This window comes from Ambystoma mexicanum, chromosome 1q (genome assembly GCF_040938575.1).
Source record: "Ambystoma mexicanum isolate Mex_15411 chromosome 1q, UKY_AmexF1_1, whole genome shotgun sequence".
Classification (NCBI taxonomy): domain Eukaryota; kingdom Metazoa; phylum Chordata; class Amphibia; order Caudata; family Ambystomatidae; genus Ambystoma; species Ambystoma mexicanum.
The window spans coordinates 20670155-20687156 of record NC_090922.1 but is presented as its reverse complement, the minus strand read 5'-3'; the positions used below and the strand labels follow the sequence as shown (position 1 = coordinate 20687156).

At 39.7% G+C, this 17002-nt stretch overlaps 1 protein-coding gene across 4 annotated transcripts in view; it reads right to left on the bottom strand.

Moving 5' to 3' along the window:
- Positions 1–4164: 4164 nt before the first annotated feature.
- The window catches only part of DCAF8 (DDB1 and CUL4 associated factor 8), a 1562653-nt gene continuing 1549815 nt past the window's right edge, over positions 4165–17002 (bottom strand). For 2 of the 4 annotated variants that reach the window (XM_069635432.1, XM_069635430.1), the window contains exon 13: positions 4165–5528. In XM_069635432.1, the coding sequence (XP_069491533.1) occupies positions 5406–5528 (123 nt within the window). In that variant the 3' untranslated portion in view covers positions 4165–5405. The remainder of the gene's footprint in view (positions 5529–17002) is intronic. The other 2 variants (XM_069635433.1, XM_069635431.1) reach the window with 2 other exon arrangements.

The window sequence follows — 17002 nt, the reverse complement described above, 5'->3', positions numbered from 1 at the left end:
TACTGTGTTTCATTTTCCGATACCCCCGGCTATATACGCAGCTATTTATCGCATAAAGGAAAAAAAAGATGGCAGCTTTTTCATTTCTGAAACGATGATCATGCTACGCACTATAGGAGATCACTATTTTTTTGGGAAGAAGGGGCACCCCCCTTCTCCATCAAATATTTTAGAAACTACTGCACAGAATTATCTCAAAGCAGAAAAAGGCCTTGAATCAAAGCTTTGTGTCTAAGTGTTTTCCAACCTGATCCAACTAGGTCCAGTGGTTTGGGCTGTGTGATCCGGCAAAAATTGACCTTTTTTGTCTATCGGACAATGAATGGGAAGTAGGCAGCAGCTTTGTTGTTTTTTTTGTTTTCTTAGTAACTTTTTTTTTTAAACAAATCCTTCCCAAACTTTGCAGTCAGTGGGAGGGGCATGTCCCTAATTGTCTTCCGAATTTCTGCCAGATCCACTGCACAAGGTAAAAGTTATTAGTAATGTATTTTTTGAGGGTTTCCTATGGGAGTCCCACTTAACTATAGAGCAATGTATTTTTTGAGGGTTTCCTATGGGAGTCCCACTTAACTATAGAGCGGCAACATCTACCCTATTATATACACACACACAGATCTGAGCCTGTTAAGTAATGCCACTCTTTCTATAAAAACATACATTTATAAAGGTGGGTGGGAGATATTCGCAAACTAGACAAAATTGGCATGCTTCTCATTTGCAAAACATTTCCTGTGGGAGGAAGAGGTGTGTAAATAAGACTTAGCCTTTCTGAACTGTCACTGCTATTTCACTGTGGGTTCATGTTTTCCCCTAGGAACTGAAGCAAAAAGAATGGCTTGAAAAATGTGTTTCTTTTTTGTATATCAAATACATTTAAAAGTCCATTCCATTGTGCTATTGTTAAAGGAGTCATATGTCCCCAGAAAATATTTTTCTTCTAATGTATGTTTATCTCATTGCTATTAAAAGACTGCTTGAACTGATTATATACGCCCTATATCTACATAAAACGAATGCTTAAAAAGTTGGATAAAACTTGACCAGTTGCTATTTTAAAAACCAAAAGCTGTACTGATTTACCAAAGAGTGCTTCAGATGCACTGAATCTTATGAACTTAGATTGGGGAATGATCCAACACAGAGGAAAAAAGCTAATTGTTGTGGATTTATCAGTACAGAATTAAAATAGTAAAAGTACTTTAAAATGTATGAGAGTTGGTACCTTAGATATATTTTAACACACCAAAAGCTCACTATTTTGTATAGTCAGACCCTGCAAGAGATGCTGGTAGCAATCTAGAAGCAAGTTAATTTTGTTGACATTTTTCACAAATATCTCCATTGCAAATTTAACACCTCCATTTTTTTTCCACTGTAACATGGACTTAAATACTGTACGAGAACAAAATCAGCATATGCCATTTTTGCAAGAGCATGCCGAGGGATTTTCTAAGCATCACCAAGTTATTTAATAGAAGATATTTGTCATTAAGAAAAATCTGGTTTAAAGTAAACACATTTAATTTGCCGTTACTGGATAAAGACTAGGACCTCCAAATTTGATTCAGAGAATAATGCAGCTCACAGCAATCTTCACACGGAGAACACAGTATAAAATCAGCAACATAATGCAGCAAATACATTCATAGAAGAAAACATTTTATTAGTAGTTCACTTAGACATTTTTAATGTAGGTTATTGTGTAAAACATTTTTGGAAATTGTTCTCTGAAGGCAAATTACAATGAATGCTAATTATTAAGAGTTACTTATTTTCTGGGCACTGTTTTTCGCCTACGAGGAAAATTACCAGGGCTTTTAAAATGTCCATATCTTCTCCCAAAAATATAACAAGAAAATGCACTTGCTACAGTCTTCCAGCACATTTTATTCAGCACTCTCGTGAACACAGCAAAATAATCTGTATAATGTTGGAGCCTCAATTATAAACAGGAAGGCCTCACACCTTGGAAAATCCTGCAGTACAAGCACAGAAAAATAACATCCAGAAAAATTATCTCCACATTTAAAAGAAAAAAAATAGGACTTCAGAGTCTTTGTGAATTATATCTGTATGCTTATTTGTCTCCTTCCATAAAGCTATTGCTGAGTTAAGCAGCAACTGCTCTCTTTGTCTGAAAGCACAGAGACTCTGTAAAACCTGGTTTAAGTGTATTGATAGGGAAACAGTGGGAACACAGAGGAAGCCTTATCGGCATCTACACGGCTTTTGTTTAAATCATAACTTTTTTCCAGAAGACAGCAACCATATACAATGGAATGGAAGCAACATATGGATCAAGTTCACAGACGGGACAAATTGACTTTCAATTCTAAATCTGAAAAATAATTTTGGCTTAACTGGTCATTGTCAGAAGACAAGATAGTATTTAACATTGTAATCCGTAACTAAATTCAAATTCATTTGTGTCCAAAGATTATAAATAAACAATTCTGAATAGGAAATGATTTGCAAGGTTCATGCAGAATGGACCGTCCAATCTTAGCCGCTTTGGCACTTTCCACAAACAATGGGAATTTCCCTGTGCAGATCCAATTAAAATCTGCAAACCACTAACACACTAAACATTCTTGACACAAGCCTTTGTGGCAAGTTCTAAGGACATAACTAAATACACAAAGCTTTGTTATGCGACACCCTGTTAACAAGAATGCAGTAATAACTGGCACTTCAATTGCCATTAATAGTAACTGTTGCATTTTACGAAAATGCTGGGTAACAAAGTTTTGAACCTGGATAGCCTAGCCAAAGGCCAGGAAGATTAGTTATCCAGCCTTACTTTTACTGTATAAGAAAAACAGTATTTCATTGGCAACCTATAAGAGTAGGTCATACACTAACATTACAGGTTTCTTTTGAATTTGTTGAAATGTCTTTGTAAACGGTGAAAAATGTGCAGCTTATGCTAGTGCTGTATAACCTGGAAATCGGGTTAGGAATGTTTTCAGCTCTTAGATAAAAATAACTGTCAATCCATAACCGAGATCTGAAAATATAAAACAAAAGGAAAAGTGAGAAAGAACTATCGCCAGTCACCAACTTATTTTGTAAAATACCTACATTGCTACAGAATATGCATTGTGCTTGTCTTCAAACACAAAACAAGGTGACTATTTGTTTACCCCAAGTGCGTGTGTTGTCCTTGACAGTACCTTTGCATTTAAGTCTGTGTGGGTATGCTTGCGCACGCACACTACGTTACAGAATGCCCAGCTTGAAGGTTGAGAATGGGATAACGGCTTGCCACTATTTTCATGCAATCTGGTATATCCAGTATTTAATTGCAAATTCGATCAATCAGAAGGTTGAAGGCTGAGTGGTGTGTAAAGATCACCAGAACCTAAGAGAGCGTATTGGTCCAGAATACAAATAATACACATTTTATATTGCATAGTTATGTTTCATGTTAAATGAGTTCTTGGGGAGGCTTACCAACAGTTGAAATCTAAAATTCCCGAGTGGTCTAATGTGTAAGAAAATAATGGGATACATTCCCTTAAATTAGGGTAACTCCACCAATATCAGGGGTTTTAAAACCCAAAATTTGAAGGAATGATATCCACAAATTCTTTTCTACAATCAATGGGAAGGACGTTAGCCTATTTTGCCTTTGTTTTTATCAATATGAAATGAAATTCATTAATATGGTTGAATAATGCAAACGCAGGTCTTGGTACCCGACAAAATCAACTTATCAGGTCACCAGAATCATCAATTGCATAAAGAGGTACAAGTGTACCATTTTGGAAAAAAACCAAAAAAGTCTCTTGCCATGAAAATGTACTAAAGTAAATGTGATCCTATGCTGATCTTCCAGAGGTTGGTCCTCAATGAGTAATATTTCAACTGTGCAATGGCAGCCACATTTGCAAATCCAAGAGCCAACCATGATTATTTGGTATTACATGTCAAAATTCAGGAATATTTTGACGCATCCCTGCCTGTTAACAGAAGGTTATATGTCACACACTAAAATAAAGGAACTTACATGGAGCAAAACTAGCTACATAATGCAGGTATTTGAGTTATGTGGCTAGAATTAGAAGGCAATTATTACATACAAACTGGACGTTGTACCATTTTTAAATAAACGCACTGACAAGCAATTATCACTTTCAAAAATAAAGAAAAACATGGTCATGGTACATTCTGAAATGAAGGCATTTTCTTTTATTGGAACATAACAGTGGTCAAATTGCTAACTTGCGGTTGTGGAAATTTCAAATGTATCCTGATGTTTTACTGATAAAACACAGAACCGTGATTGTTCTTGATCGAAAAGTTACTATGGATTAATAGAATGTAGACAATCAATAGGAAGGGGCTTTTTTTACAGGAGTAATTGGTTTCAGATGAGAAAGAATATAAGCGCAACAAACAAAACAAAAAAGAGGGGCAAAAGTGCAACACAGTTAAAAATAAATGCTTGCTTCAGTGGATGCTCCTATGTTAGGGCAGGGATCTCAGCTACAATGGTAGTTTACAGATGAGTTCCAGCACCTTAGACAGAGCTTATGCACACATTCGATCAACTAAGTCACACACACGCAAAATATAATTTATTGGATAAAGAATGTAGATTTCTTTTTCTGTATTTTAATTTGTGCAATGAAGCATTCGACATCCGAGAAACAGCAGCAACGTTACCAGGGTTAAGTGCCTCTTAAAAGCACTTAAGATCCTTGAATGCATTTATGGCCCGGGGTCTAGCAAAAAGCAAAAAATTGCCAATTCATCAAACATTCTTTGGGGTGGATAACATATGAATTAGCTTGCTTTTATGAAGGAGAGTTGTCATCAAAAGCAGAAACCAACCACTCATCCCTATATCTTCTAGTTTAAAAACAGTAAACCTTGAGATTTGTGGAGGGAACATGAGGAAGCAATTCAGGGAAAAAAACTACTGACAAGAGTACAAAATACAATATTTTGGATTTGAGTGCAGATGTTAAAGGCCAGATGTTCTTACCTGGGCAAACCTAGTAGAAAAACAACATACGTTCTCATGCTCATGCTTTATCCCATCCGACCTTCACTCTCAAAAGTTCAACCCCTTTGGAAACTCTGACCCAAAGGCTAAAGTAAGCTTTAAGCATTTTCAGCATTTTCGATTTTGAATATATTTAGTATCTTTTGAATCCTTGCTTCTTTTTTTTCCATCAACTCTTCCCTTCTGTCTTTTCAAAAGCAGTCTCGAAAGTGCAATTTTGCCAACAAAAATATCCTCTAGTAGGAAATGGCGGACGGAGGTCGACACCATTTATTTTCTTATTTTCTATAGCGTTTCTCTTTTTCAATAAAAAAGGTGAAAATATTTTTTATTTGTTGGTAGAGAACCTTTGGAGTCTCCTTTACGAATGTCACTGTCCTCGATGGTAGCAACCTCATGAAGGCATGCACTGCACCCTATCTGGGCCTGCCTCTTCATCGTCTGAGCTGTCAGAAGAACTTGGAGAATCGTCTGAATCAGCGTCGCCAGCTCCTACTGCTCCCTCTCTTCGACGCTGCTAAATAAATAAGAAATATAGCATTTACTAATGTGCACAGGTAACTTGCTGAATTAGTTAATTCATTGTTTTGTAAGGCGTCAGCTGCATAATCAATCCACTAGGTTCTGTCTGTGAAGAAGTTCACGGTTTAAGAAATAAATTACTTACCTTTCGTAATATTTCTTCTGATTAATAGTCATCGACACACAGATTCCTCAATTCTGAAATAACTCCAGATGTAGATTGGATGCAGACACTTAATACAGCCACATGTACGACCCCACGACTTGATTGGTCAGAGCCTCAAGGGAATCGCATGTGATTTAACAGGCAAATTTGCAGAACGGTATATTCCCGCATACCTCTGCTGTACTCAGAATCCCCAGCTTCAAAAAGGCTAAAAGGAATGGTACACCATCACAAAAAGACAACACAGGACGTCAGCAAACCATACAAACCACAAACTAAGGAGCAGGCGGAAGGGTGGTGAGTAATTTATGATGGAATCCATCAGAAAGTACATTATCAAAGAGATTAGAATAGCTCCTTTAATGGATGCATTCCTCCCCACAGATCACCCATATTGGAAAGACTCCCAAGGCAGTTCAAACCAGGACTGTCGTGTCGGGCAAAAGATTTTTTCAGCCACACAGTTACTGCAAGACAAACCATCCAAAATGCACATCTTCCCCAGCCATTGAATACATACCAATAAGTAGCTGACAGTTTTCCAGTAATGAGTCTCACCTAGATGAGGTAACCCCACAGACATTTCATTAACTAGGATCAAGGGGGACAAAACAAGACACAAGAAGGATCCTAGCTATTAATCCTAATCAATATATCTACAATGTGAATTTCATTTTCAAATGTCAAAAATTCATTAGAAACATGGTTAATTCAAAATGTTACAAACGTAGAAAAGCAACCTAGAAGAGTAAAAAGGTGTAATGATAATATAGCAACAATTCAGTAATGGCACACATCCTTGAAAGGTAGGTGCCTGAACATAGGAAAACCAAAATATATGAAAGCTAAAACCTAGTTGAAGTGCCCAGATGTGGGTCTTTAGCTTGCTCACCTAGATTCTATAGCTACACCTTACAAATGATGCCAACAACGCTGAAACATCTCAGGGGTTGCTTATTGTCTCATGCAAAAGGGATGTCACCTAGCAGTAAAGGTTGTACTGCCCCTTTTAGGGTGGCCCCAGGCCATATTTGCATTTTCCCTCTAAGTACTTCAACTGCTCTGGAATGCACTAAAAAAATAAAGATATGAATAGTATCTAAGTAGCCAACATTAATCCTACTTTTGGTCAGAAACAGCAGACATCTAAACCAGTTTGTGACATTTATCAAGGCACCAATTGGCAAACCGTCAAGCGGCATAAACTGCCTTCTTGGATAGCCTATGTGGCCAAAAGCATCACATCACAATCGTCTTAGAGGTCCCAATCATGGCATCAGAACCTCTGCAAAATGAAGCATGAAGATTCAGACTTCAGACGTTGGATGGAAATCTTGACCATCTTCTATCTGACAAAAATCCCTTCCTCAGCAGAAGTCTCCAGTCATGCGCAATCAGGTAGCTGGAGATCTCTCCATACCAAGTCTTCTTGCCTAGTCGCGAGGTACAAGGATTGTTCGTCCTACAAGCAAAGCAGTACCAAGGCATTCAGACTGGTGGGCATGAATGCAGACCACAGTGCCAATTCAAAACCAAGGCATCACCCACAAAGGCCTGAGGGTAAATTTACAGAAACAAAGGGATATCTTAAGTCATGCCGAAAGCAAACCGGTTTGGGGCATACTGTGCATCACAAAAATAACATCTTCCTTACCAGATGTGACACCAAAAATAGAACCTCCTATCTCAGGCTCAGAACTAGGTGGACATGGATTATTTGCATAAGGGAAGAGAGCCCATTCCACCCTGCTGGTTAAGGGAGTGCATCAGTGTGTTATTGTCTGTCAGAACATGCAGAACCTAAGCCCACCAAACGTGTAGTTATCATCATGCCTTATTTCAACAAAAAGTCATAAAAGCACAACAATGTAATAAAAACAATGAAAATACTATTACAGTGTAGCCATTTTATAACTAATTACATAGCACTACTATATCTAAGAGAACTAAAAAAGAATCAGGAATACAGAGAACAAACATAAAACCTACTCCAAACAAGGTACATAACTGCAACATAACGAAAATAATATAATCAAATTTCCATTAGCACAGTGCAGAAAGAAAAGTCTATAGATAGCCTGACAACAAAAACATGGGTACATTAATTATAATATTAACCTAATTTCATGAATTGATCCCTCTGCAACACTGGACTGCATACATTAATGTAAAAACAGAGCAAATCAAATCAGGATAGATGGTTGATCTGCATACAACTTCAGCATGTAACAGTAATCTCAATGCATCATTTATCTTACATTTTATGTTCTTATACATTGATATAAGGAACAAGCAAACAAGAAATGTTGTATGGTTTCCATCACTATCCACCGAATAAATTGAGAAAAAAAAAGCAGAACGGCCAAAAATGCTGAAACGTACCTTTTTTATTCTTTATTGTGCATTCAGTTTTAAAAAAAGTTAAACCCTTACGCAAATTCATTAACTATCACATCAAAATAAATTAAAAGACTATGTAAAATCATTAAAACCTTGCACAATTCATCCTACATCTGAACAATTCAGTACCTAAAAATGCTTTAAAATCCATTATATGAAAACAAAACAAAATAAAGCTTGATCGGCATGCCTAAAATCATTTCTCATTTATACCCTCTTTACTCCACTGGCTTAATCATTGTTAGAAATAGTAAAGAAAAATGTGCCCAATTGGTATGGCATCCTTGACCAACAAACGCCAAACGACCTGCTCCATATTACTTCCGTATCGGTCTGTATATTTCTTAAAATGTATTAAATGTTGTGTCATTAGTGCTTCACAGTATAAAAGAAGATGTGCTAGGGATTGAGTTGACTCTGAGCAGAATCTACAGCATTCAGAATGACAGTCTCCTTTTTTCCATTTAACAGAGTTTATCCTTGTCAGCAGGATATGTAATCTGAATCTAATCAATGAATATACAACTTTCCAGGAGGGGTATTTGCAGAGATATTGCGCACAAATTCCCAACTTTTTCAGGCCCAAGGTTGTATTCTGATTTCTCTTATAACCTCCCACCTGGTCTCATGTTCGGCACCAGTCTGCACACCACAATCTGTTTATAGCTTTCCGTTGGGTGGGGGGGCATTTAATAGCTCTCCTTCCAGGCCCCATTCTTCCAGTTTGTTAATGGTACTGTCAACAAGAACAAGACTGTTACTGAGGGGGGGGATTCTTGCAGTAGGATTTTAGATCTGTAGAATTTCAACGGAGGAACTATAGAAAATGTGCCAAACTTATGGCTAAAATGGCTCATCTGTGCGCCAGCTTTAGATGCCTTTGTGTAGAAACCTTCCATTATTAATTTCTTACCAGGAGTCTTAAAGATTTTCGAAGCTCAGGTACTTCAGGCTGTCAATCTCATCAACCTGTTCTCCATCGAGCCATACCAGCTTTTTCTTTACACGCTTTCCTACTGTTAGAGTTATTAGATGTGTTTTCCGGGTGTTTAGGACTAAGTCATTTTCTTTGCAATAAGTATGTAAACCCTCCGTCAATCTCTGTATACCCATTTTGGTGCAGTCCAACAGGATGATCTCGTCAGCATATGTTACCCAAAAGATCCTTGAACCCAAGATCTTTGGGGCAACAAAAGATGCAGACTTGTGGTGCGCTCCCAGATCAGCCATATAGGCATTAAATAGGAACAGTGCCAGGATGCAGCCTTGGCAAAGGCCGTTCTTTGCATCAATCTTACAAGACAAACCCTCCTCGTTCAGTCTAGTCCTAATTACCGAATGGTCGTGTAGATAGAGGAATGCTGCCAGGAGTCACCTTGGAAGGCACCAGTCTAAAAGCGTTGTCCATAATTTATTCCTATTTACACGATCAAAGGCTAAGGACAGGTCGACCGATACCACACATACCTCCTTTAGTGCTCCCTCCCATACCTGGTGCTGGATATGGTTTAGCACTGTGAGAAACCTGAAGTTGCCTCACCCGCTAGTCCTCGGGGATCTGTCATCCAGGTGGCCAGGATACAGCCATCGCTTTTGGATCCAGTTCCTGGGGGTGGACCAGTGCGGGAGGATCACCTGGGTGAGGGGTCTTCGAGGAGTAGGACCCGGATGGCGAGACGCAGCACCCCCTTCCCTGTAACACCTTTATCCCATCCTACCAGATAGGATACTTAGGAACTCAACCCCCCTGCCGCCTTTCACAAAACAAACACTTTCTCAAGGACAGCTTGCTAAGAGAGAAAACGGACTAACACCCGAGCTGTATACCTGACATGTCCCAATACGATAATCAGGCAGGGTCAGGCAATTACTGACCATCACACATACCAGACTTCCATTACTCTTTCTCACACGGATAAAAGGCAGAGCACGAGAGCACACTGAGCGAGGCAAAGCACACAAGGAAGCAGCAGTTCCAAGATGGCAGTATAACACAAGGCGAAAGACGCCAAAACAGAAGGGGATCGCAAATAGGGAAGTGCCCCTGACCTATTTGACGAGGAACCGTTACTTCATGAAACCTCGAGAATAGAAAGTGTAAGACCAGGATACCAGGCTGAAGAATCCTGTATTGTGTGTCAGAGATACCCAGGGCTAACCTGCATCGATAATGAAGGTGGGGATAATCGCCTGCCGCTGGGGGACTGTCCTTGGTTCCTACAACAAAGCAGTGCCAGTGAAATCAACACAGTTGGGGAGGCTGATACCAGACATGTTTGTTGAAGCCAAAGTTGCAATCAGCAACACTGTATGGTGAACGCTGAAGCAAACAGTGTATGAAGTGCATGTGATAATCAACGGGAGTAGAATTGGACAACAGATGAGATGATTGTACTTTGAAACCAAGATAGAATGCCTTAGAGTGGTCCGACACCGCATGTGTGCTCATTCGAAGGTCTCTGTAAGGTATCCAACTGAGAGGTGGCAAAAGCAAAAGAGCGACAAAGGATTGTGAATCGAAGTGGTCCTGCAATGGGTCAACCAAAATCTTGTGCAGAATCTAAAGTCTTCGATGTTAATATAGTAAAGAAAGTTTAATACAAAGTAGATAAAGTTGGTCTGAGCCCGAACAAGGGAAATCAGCGGAAATGTTTAAAGCAAGTTTGTGTTCAAATAAATTAAAATTGGTCCGAGCCCAGCGAAGGGAGACTGATTGAACATTGTGTTGAAACGGATCTTAAACCGGCGGAGGGTGAACCGGGGTGAACAGTGAATCACCCAAGCAATTAGGTACATAAATTGGATACATGAAAATCTTACAAGCATTGTGGAAGAGGATCTGAGCCCGGCTGAGGGCGATCCTAGGTGAATTGTGAATCACGTGTGAAATCCTCAGAGGAAAATAACGTATTGTTTGTCGCATCAGGCCCTCTGAAAGAAGAGACTTTGAAAGGCAAAGAGAAAAGGGCACCGGAAGGCCCTGATGCTAATGTATGAACTGCACCCTCGTGCTAGAGAAGCCAGACTGTTAAGCTCGAATGTGTCACCTTGTCCCGTGCTGAAAACGTGTGGAAGGGAGGCCAACAACCTGAATATCCTGACTTATCATTTCTTGGACACTTCTTTCTTTACATAACACTGTTTCGCACACTATTTGTATTTAAAGTTAAGGATTGGCAGTAGGTTTATTAGTATAGCCCTTTTATTTTGACAAGACACCACTAGGACTGCATTATTATTTGATGTTTTTAGCCTGCTCCCATCTTTAGATTTAGGATTAGATAGGTGTTTCTTAAACCTTTTCTTAAAGTTCAATAAACACCCTTGAACTGCAGCCAGTTGTGTCCGTCTTACTGTTGATACCATGCCTTCCACACAGCACCCAGCCTGCCAAGTTGGTGCCTACGTCTGCCCGGAAGCCCAATTGATTTGGCTTAAGTATGCCATCTGACCCAGCCCACTCTTCTAGCGAGGAGAGCAGAATCAGTCCAAATACTTTGGAGTCTGCGTACCTAGATACCCCGGGTTCAGTGCGCTATATAAGCAAATAAAATAAAAAGGGCCGCTTGTCTATAATTTTTGGGAGCATCTCTCACCTTTCTTAAAAATAGGAATATGTGCTTCCTTCCAGGTAGCAGAGGTGCACCTTGCTTGAATAATCGACTGAAAATTAGTGTAAAACATTCTCACCCACAACTCTGATTGCTTTCATAACTTTATTACAATGGCCGTTTCGAGACAGGCACCCTGGAGTTACTTCTATGACGTATAATAGTTTCAATATGTTCAATACTGGGTGACAAGGCCCAATTATCGGATTTCAGACTCTCCCAACTTACTAAGGTATCTACCGGCCGTTTGTATAATCTGAAAGTCCAAACTTGCTTAGCTACAGGGTTAGATTGAACTTCAGTCTGAAAGGTCTCTTTTTGGTTTATTCATTTCCAATAGTTTGCATCCCTCTTCATCCGAAGGCAAGAGAGCATTTTTTCACTCTCCCGTAGATAAGCAATTGCTTTTAATGATATTGATCTATGCTTATAACCCTGCTTCAATTTTCTCAACATTCTTTCGAGTTGTGAGGTGCCAGCACCTTACTGAATGATCCATCTGGCATTTCCCCTGTAGTCCCTTTTAATTTGGAGAAGAAGCGGATTGTAGGGTGGTCTTCTATTAGGCCCCTTAGGCTTCCTTGGATTCAGGGAGTTTTCTATGAAAGTTCGGAATTGATTCACTGAACATGCATACATACATATTACTTTCTCCCTGCACGTCAAGAATTTCTTCCTCAAGTTTATCATTAAACTCCTGTATATTGTTCTGAGCCCACAACAATTTATTTCCTTTTGAGACAGTAACTTCACACATTTTACTTAGCCTTCCGACCTGTTGAGGTAAAGAGAAGACTGCTGGTCTAGCATGGTCTCTGGGGAAACCATTACTCACTTTATAGCTATTTTCCCCAAACCCAATTCCTCAGACACCAGAATAAAATCATTCAGGGATGATTTAGATCCATTACTCCAAGTATTCCAACTAAACATACCTTGTTTCTGCTTCCTACCCAGCATGTTCAGATTTCATCCGTCAAAAAGGTCCCACCATCTCTTCCCCTCGAGATGCGGTGCAGTCTTCTCTATACAACAGAGCTGAAAATCAATATATTTCGTGGGGTTGAGCCAATTTACATTGAAATCTCCTGCTATTATTATCGACCACGCAGGTCGAACCTCTTTCCACCATGTCAGGATCCCATCAATATGGTCAACGTCCTTTGAGGTTGTTCCACATAATTACAATATACATCAATGACAAGCAGGTGGGAATTCCCTACCCTCATAGTTACATAGGCAGCCAAAACCCTGTGCATCGAGTCAACTTTTATCAATTTCAGAATAGATTAATTCTTGAAGTCTTGCTGCTCCACGGACTGTCATCTGTTGACAAATTGAGTAGCCATCCATAATCACTTTAGATAAAAAAAGTTTCTTGCAGGATTACCAGATAATGTTTACTCAATACCCTGCTCAGTTCGCCTCGGCCAAACAAATGATGGAAACCTCTAGTATTACAAGAACAGCGGCTCCCCCTGTTCATCCCTACTATGAGAAGCCTGTGGGCGGGCCAGCCCAAACCAAACCCTTTGATTTTCATCCTTATTTTGCATTTGGGTCTCCTTCCTTCCCACCAAAAAATAATTTGTTATTTTTCCGTCTAAAGAACATTGCAGTTCTTTATTCTGCGCCCCCCCCTATCACTCGCATTGCACCCAGACAGGGATTAGTGGATGGGTGGGTCTAGCATGTTATAAATTTCAAAACTTCTCTGCCGAACCTCATCAAGCGAGAATAGAATTCTCACTCTGGTTAGCCGAGAGCTAACTGTTACTTTCCCCACATCCCATTTCATCCAATCACAAAATTCTATTCGATCAATATCTTTGGAACAGATTTTGTTTAAGCTTGGAATATCATTTAAGATGGCCAGGACCATGGGTCTATTTAAATACTTGAGGTCCGAGTCTTGGAAGATGGCTTCCATAATGACACTCTTGAAGAGTTCATTCCGGGGATCCACCTCCCTAGGTTGTGGCCAAACGCTACTTTACTTTTAAAGTGATTTTTCTTCAATGAGTCAGTGGTCTCAACCTGTTGATGATTCAAATGCATATTGTTAATAAATTCCCCCCAAATCTGTCCCGAGACCTTCTTAGTTTCATTTGCATATTATATGGCATTTATAACGTGCCTATACACAAGTGTTTCAAGGCGCGACGAGGGAAGGGGAACAGAGGGAAGACAGACAACGATCCTACTAGGTCAGGTTTCATTCAGATTGCACAAGTGCAAGGGAAGAGGAAAGTGCGGGGGGATAGGCAGCAATCAATTCGGCCAAATTAGTTCTAGTACTCTTCTTACCAGGAGCCTCTATTTCTTTATCGCCCATCTTACAATCTTTAAAAGAAGTGGGCCCCTGCAGCAATCTAACATTGTCGGTCTTCGAGAGAGCTTGATAATATTTAACAATTTCTGCTAAGTTCATTCTCTTGGTGGAGGTACAGTGGAGATCATTTGAGTGGCTCCTTCAACAAGAACCAATGGGGCTTTAAAAGCAGGAATTAAGCACTCCTTAGGCCCTGCCCTGTAGAAAAACACAAGCCTTAGATTTCAACACCAGGTCTTGCTGCAAACACCCCAAACGAGCATCCCCTTCTAATATACCCAATGGGGCCTTTCAGAGGGCAATAACCAGTCATTAACCTCCCGAAGTTGTAGAGAGCCATATTCCATGGGTCTCAGAGAATTCTTTCTGTACAGGGCCCATAGGGAGGCATAGGGAAATTGATGTCCCCTGTAGTTTTCCCATACTGGAAGACGTGATTTCCCTGTCTTTATAGAACAGACCTGCACCCTCAAAATCATTTAAAGAGTATTGAGGGGCTATTACGCTGCATCCACTGGGTTTTGGTAGGTTTCCATGCTTTAAGAATATCAGAGCTACCTCCAGCCCTTCCTTCGTAGTTGCATTATTTTTTTTTTTTAGAGGACCCGACTCTGAATGCTCATTTATTGCTTTTACAAACCCCTGTGAGGAATTAACATTTACTTTCTTGGTCTTTTCATTTTTAGTTCATCACCCCTCCCCCCATCCCCCGATTGGTCAGCCTTCTTCATGGCTCTTTTTCCCTTGTGTTTTTTGTGAGAATTCATCCCTTTTTCCTGATTTAGGAGACTTTCCTGTGGAGGGGGTAAATCATCTATAAACACTGATTGGTCTAGACCATCCTTCCATTGCTCCCAGCCGCAGGAGTTCCTCCATTACTTCCGGATCAGTTGTAGTATCAAGAAACGAGGAGGATACTGATCCTACCTCCATCGAGAAACAGGTTCCACACTTAGCCAAAGATCCAGATCAAATCTGAACACTTAAAAACACCCTATTTGATTCCAGTTCTGCAGGTGAGTAAGTACCTTCGCATGGGGCTTCGAGCCTGATATTGATGTATTACTTTCCATAATTTGATTTTGAATATTTTCTATTTTTGTAGCAGTCTTAAACACTTTTTTGTGGAAATGCAGCGAAATAAATTCTTTTTGTATGTCCATCCGTTTTGTAACACTGCTGAAAACTAAATTTTTGAAGAAGCACTTCACTTCCTCTCTTTTAGGCAAGGTTTCTATAAGTGTTAGAATATTATTTAATTGTTCAGAGTTTTTACTGGTTTCTTCTTTAAGAATGTCAAAAACCTTTACCAAGGATGATAATACAAAGTTAATCACCGCCAAGGTTTGAGGGCCCAATAGGGCCCGGAGTGTTTGAGTATTCAGAAGCAATCAAGTAGATATTACAATAAACATCATAAATGATCGTATTAATGCTCTAGCCAATGTGATGGTATTTTCAGGAGATAGGAAAGGGCGACTAGCTCCTATTAATTTGCCTGTGTACGTAGCAGAGGAAACTACTGCATTGACTTGTCTATTTAGCGTGAGGGCAGAATCACTGTATACTTCGAGAGTTTTTCTCTCACTGGCTACCGGGATAGTGTTGCCATCAATGATGAATGATTTGTACTGCTGGCTCAGGTTAAGTTTTGTTTAGTTTCCAATGATGATAAGATCCATCTTATCATCATTAAGGCATAGTTCATTGCTAGTCATGTGTCATAGCATCCCGTAATAGGTATTAGAATCTGGGTATCGTCCTCAAAATTGGTATACGAGATACCCATATTGTCAAGTTTGTAAAATGCGTTGTAAAGAGTGGGTGAAACACAAGAGCCTTGTGGTACCCTGCATGTTACCGGGACTGTGGGGCTGCTGCAGATTCTGAGAAGACTGTTATAGATCGGTTGGACAAGAAAGACATTATCCAATTTATCGCGTTTGAGGAGAATTGGGCTGCTGTGTCTAGATGTTGGCATAGGATGTAATTTACTAAATCAAACGCAGCAGAGAGATCTAGTAATAGGAGGATACATGGTGCTCTGTTGTCCTTGTACTGATTCATTTGTGATTTCAAATCAAGCAGGGCCGTTTCCGTAACGTGACCTGGTCTGAAACCTGATTGTCTTAGACCTAGAAGGTGGTTGTCTTCGAGGGTTTTTTTGGATTGCAAATAGGCTGCGCGATCTAATATTTTCAGTAAGAAGGGAACAGTTGTAATCGGACGATAGTTAGTTGGAATATTGGGGTCCAGCGTGTTTTTTTTTTAGTAAGGGTAGAACGCAAGCTGTTTTTAAGTCATTGGGAACTGTTAATGGCAAATTAATTATTGATAAGATTAGTGATAAAAGGGGCAAGTTCCAATACACAATCTTTTACCAGGGTTGCCGGGCAGATATCCCCCCTTTGCATCTGGAAGGTTTTAGACTTTTAATAATGTTGATTATGTCTAGAGTAGAGAGTGGTGAGAAGGAGAGTTTGGTTACTTCTGGGGTGTCTAGCGGAGGTTAACTGGTTGAGGGGGCTTGGATAAGATTTTTCTGTTCGATTTTACATTGTAGGAGTGCGACTTTATCCGCCAATGCGTTTTGGATTTTGGTACAACATTGTGTGTGTTTGATCACAAGGTCAACGGTAGATGCTGGGGATTCCATTTCTCGTAGAATAGTGAATACTTCTCTGGTATTTGATTGAGCATTGAGAATTCTTTGATTGTAGACTACACTTTTGGATTTGATGGTTTCAAACTTATACTCGTTGGGTATAGTTTTGAACAAAGTTTTGTTTTCTTGAGATGGGGATTTAATCCATTTATTTTCTGCTGATCTTTTTTTGGCCCGTAAGGCTTTAAATTCCGGGGTAAACCAAAGATTAATGTATGCTTGAGGTTTGGATTTTTTACTTTTTAGTGGGGCAATTTTCCCCATCACTGCTATCATGGTTTTGTTTTAATGGCTA